General features: G+C 36.0%; 1 protein-coding gene across 1 annotated transcript in view; it reads left to right on the top strand.

Annotated features, from left to right (window-relative positions):
- Nucleotides 1-2,241: 2,241 nt before the first annotated feature.
- Nucleotides 2,242-3,131, top strand: part of LOC104520537 (E3 ubiquitin-protein ligase RNF19A) — a gene marked incomplete at its 5' end in the record, with an annotated part of 14,165 nt that continues 13,275 nt past the window's right edge. Inside the window, 1 exon segment of the mRNA XM_010162252.2 lies at nt 2,242-2,450. Coding sequence (XP_010160554.1) covers nt 2,242-2,450 — 209 coding nt within the window.

Genomic DNA, 3,131 nt, shown 5'->3' with positions numbered 1-3,131 from the left:
TTCCTGATGTCATTTTAACAAGCCTTAGTGAATTGGTGTTCCAAATGTGTTCTGTCTTTTCTTCTGGGATTATTTAATGGTTTTGCTCTGAGATTATATTGCTGACATTATTAGAAGAGAGCAGTGATTCCTAGATTTTCTTGTCTTTGTCAAGCAAAAAGCTGACTGGGCAGAAGAGTTCAAATTCTTCATTCCTCTTCTCTTCCAACTGTACATCCTTTCTTCAATTACTTGCTCTTTGCCTCTGTTTTTGTTTTAATCGTTATTACTTTGAATGTGGGTGGTTGTCCCTTCACTCAGCGTAACAAGAGCTTTCTGCTTTCACATCACCTGTAAAATGAATGCAAAATGTTGAAATTAAACATGTAATCTTGGACAGTTTGAACTGAGGTTTGCTCTGGTCCAAAAAAGGTATGCCAACACATCCCACATGGGGAGTGCTTTCAGGGTAGTGCACATTCTTTATTAGCAATGGGAGGCAGGATGTAAATCAATGCTTCATTCGGTGGCCTACACCTGATAACGTTAGTGAGTCTTGGATGCATCCCTGTATGTTGAAGAAGCATTTGGATCAGAGTCTTTGCGTAGGTACAAAGCAATTATCTCTTCAGTTGCGGTAAGTGGGGAAAATAGAGGTGATTAATTTGACAAAAATATAGAAGAATCCAGCAATTGAAACAAATTTTTACTTAGAAAGTAGGAAATATTTGACAACAGAGAAGCACTTTTATTTGTAGCTGCATTATCTGTAAATTAAAGATTAAAAACTCCTATTTGTTTACTGAACTTATTGGAGGGGGAACCTCAAACATGCTGTTTTAAAACACTAATGAAAGGGATAGGATTTACCTTGACTTTACAGAGCTTCAGATCTAGCTACTTAATAATGAAACTAGCTAAATTTTCAGATAGATATGTGAGTGGGAATATTTTTTTTGTATTAACATTACTGATAAAGAATATTTTGAGGTAATTTGTGCAGCTGCTATAAATTGGGCAAAAGGTAAAAACAAACAATTTAGTTTTTTAAAATAAAATTACCTTCCTTTGAACAGCCATAAATTTAAGCCCTGCTGCATTTATAAATCTGTTGGAGTCTATTCAGAGGGGCTGTTCACATGAATAAAACCATAAATCTGTTTTAAGTGTTTATACCAGTGGACCTAGTATTGTTTTCTATTTAAAGAAAGCTACTGCATAAAGTAATTGAAAAAATTACAGTAAGTAGGAATTAAGGCACATCTGTGTATATGTGTATTCATATATTTATATTTAGTATTAATAAGAACTATGCATTGTCTGCATTTTTATTGTGAACTTTAAAATGCAAGCCTGATGGAGGAATTGATTTGTGGCAACAACTCTGTCATATAAAATTGTTCTTGTAGTATCTGATTACAAAATAGTGTAACACAGTTTTGCAAGTCTCAGTGTTTTTGGAGACTTTTTGCTGTATAGTATTGTAAGAGTAAAGGTGGCAGTAAGGCCCTGAATGCGTATCGATTTCCTCATTTACAGTTTGAAATGTATTTTTAAAAATATCAAAAAGTGAAATTTTCTTAATAATTGAGAAACAAAAATCCTTATTTATAAAATAGTTGCTTTGTTGTTTTGACACTTTAAAATATAAAGAGTAAACAAACACCTAGTTAACATAGATAGTGGCATTCATGATAAAAGGCAACCAGTAAAATACCAAAACGTCCTGCAGTACCAAGTCAGGTACCTTCACAGTAACAGATTGCACCACATATCACTTGGCAGGGTTCCTCCCGGATTGTAGACAGGGTCAAGCCTAGGCATGTCCATGGCGACTGGGACACTTCTGAAACTATAACTTTTTCTAGTTGCTTAAATATCTTTTTTGGTCTTACTGTCCCAATCTTCTAAACTGTGGTGGCTTTGTGACCATAAACCTTACAGTACTGCATTCAGCCTTAAATAGAGTATATTTAAATATATATAAATACTGCATGAAGTTACTAAGGTGGGGGAGAGTAAAGTGTTGCCCTGATTATAGTATTTCTGTACAGTCTTAGTCTAATGCAATAGCAATAGACCTGTGAAAGGAGGTGGTAAGGAACCTGTGCTGGCCAGCTAATGTCAGTTCCTGATGTCCACTGCCTTTGACCTGCTTCAGCTGCTCTGGCAGCTGTTTTGTCTGCTTTGATCTATAGATAGAACTGTTTTTACTAACGAAATTCTCTCTTGCCCCTCTTCTGCCCCTTTTGATCATTCAAGATATGCTGTGATCGCTTTTGGATGTGCCAGCTGTCCCAAACTTACGTGTGGACGAGAAGGCTGTGGAACTGAGTTTTGCTACCACTGTAAGCAGATTTGGCATCCCAACCAGACCTGTGATGCTGCTCGCCAGGAGAGAGCTCAAAGTTTGCGCCTGAGAACAATTCGTTCTTCATCTATTAGTTACAGCCAGGAATCTGGAGCAGCAGGTATTTATGATTAAGTCTGTAAAGTATCTTTTTAATACATTTGCATGATTGACTCTAAAAAGGAAAGAACTCAATAGTAGCGTGGTAGATAATAACTGCTTTGTCTGTGTGTTTCAAAAACATAAAATATACAATTTTAAGTTTGAATTCAAACTTTAAATGTTACAATTTGAAGTACTCTGTGGCCAGAGCACTTGGCTTCAATCTTAGAGTCTTGTCAGTGTTTTAAATTCTTACTTTGTAGCTGAAAAATGTGATGTCAAAGGAACTTGCTGCAAAGCATTCACTTTGTTTGGAACTCTGACTTCATTCGTCGTGTCACTTGACACATTTTTTCCACTGTAGGTGAAATTTCACAGGGCTGCTAATAAAAAGAGCTGTAAAAAATAAAACTCAAAATTACTGATTTTCTGCTTTAAAAGTAGACTGTTAGTCTGATGCCAGCTCTGACGTTTGACATCTATGTTTGTTAGTATTAATTTCTGTTTTTCATTAAAATGCTCATCTGTCTTCTCTACCAGAAAGCAAACAATTCCATCTCTTAAAATTGAGTTTGTTTATAATCCCCAAATAAACTGTTCAGGGCAGTGTTTTGCAGAGCAAGAGTCCAGTTCGTTATTGGTAAGAACTGGGTCTGAGTTACTCCAAACCCTCATCTCTTTGTCAGCTTTTGTGTCTGCC

The sequence above is a fragment of the Antrostomus carolinensis genome, unplaced genomic scaffold, assembly GCF_000700745.2.
Source record: "Antrostomus carolinensis isolate BGI_N321 unplaced genomic scaffold, ASM70074v2 scaffold18742, whole genome shotgun sequence".
NCBI classification, from domain to species: domain Eukaryota; kingdom Metazoa; phylum Chordata; class Aves; order Caprimulgiformes; family Caprimulgidae; genus Antrostomus; species Antrostomus carolinensis.
This window is presented reverse-complemented; position numbering and strand designations above follow the sequence as displayed.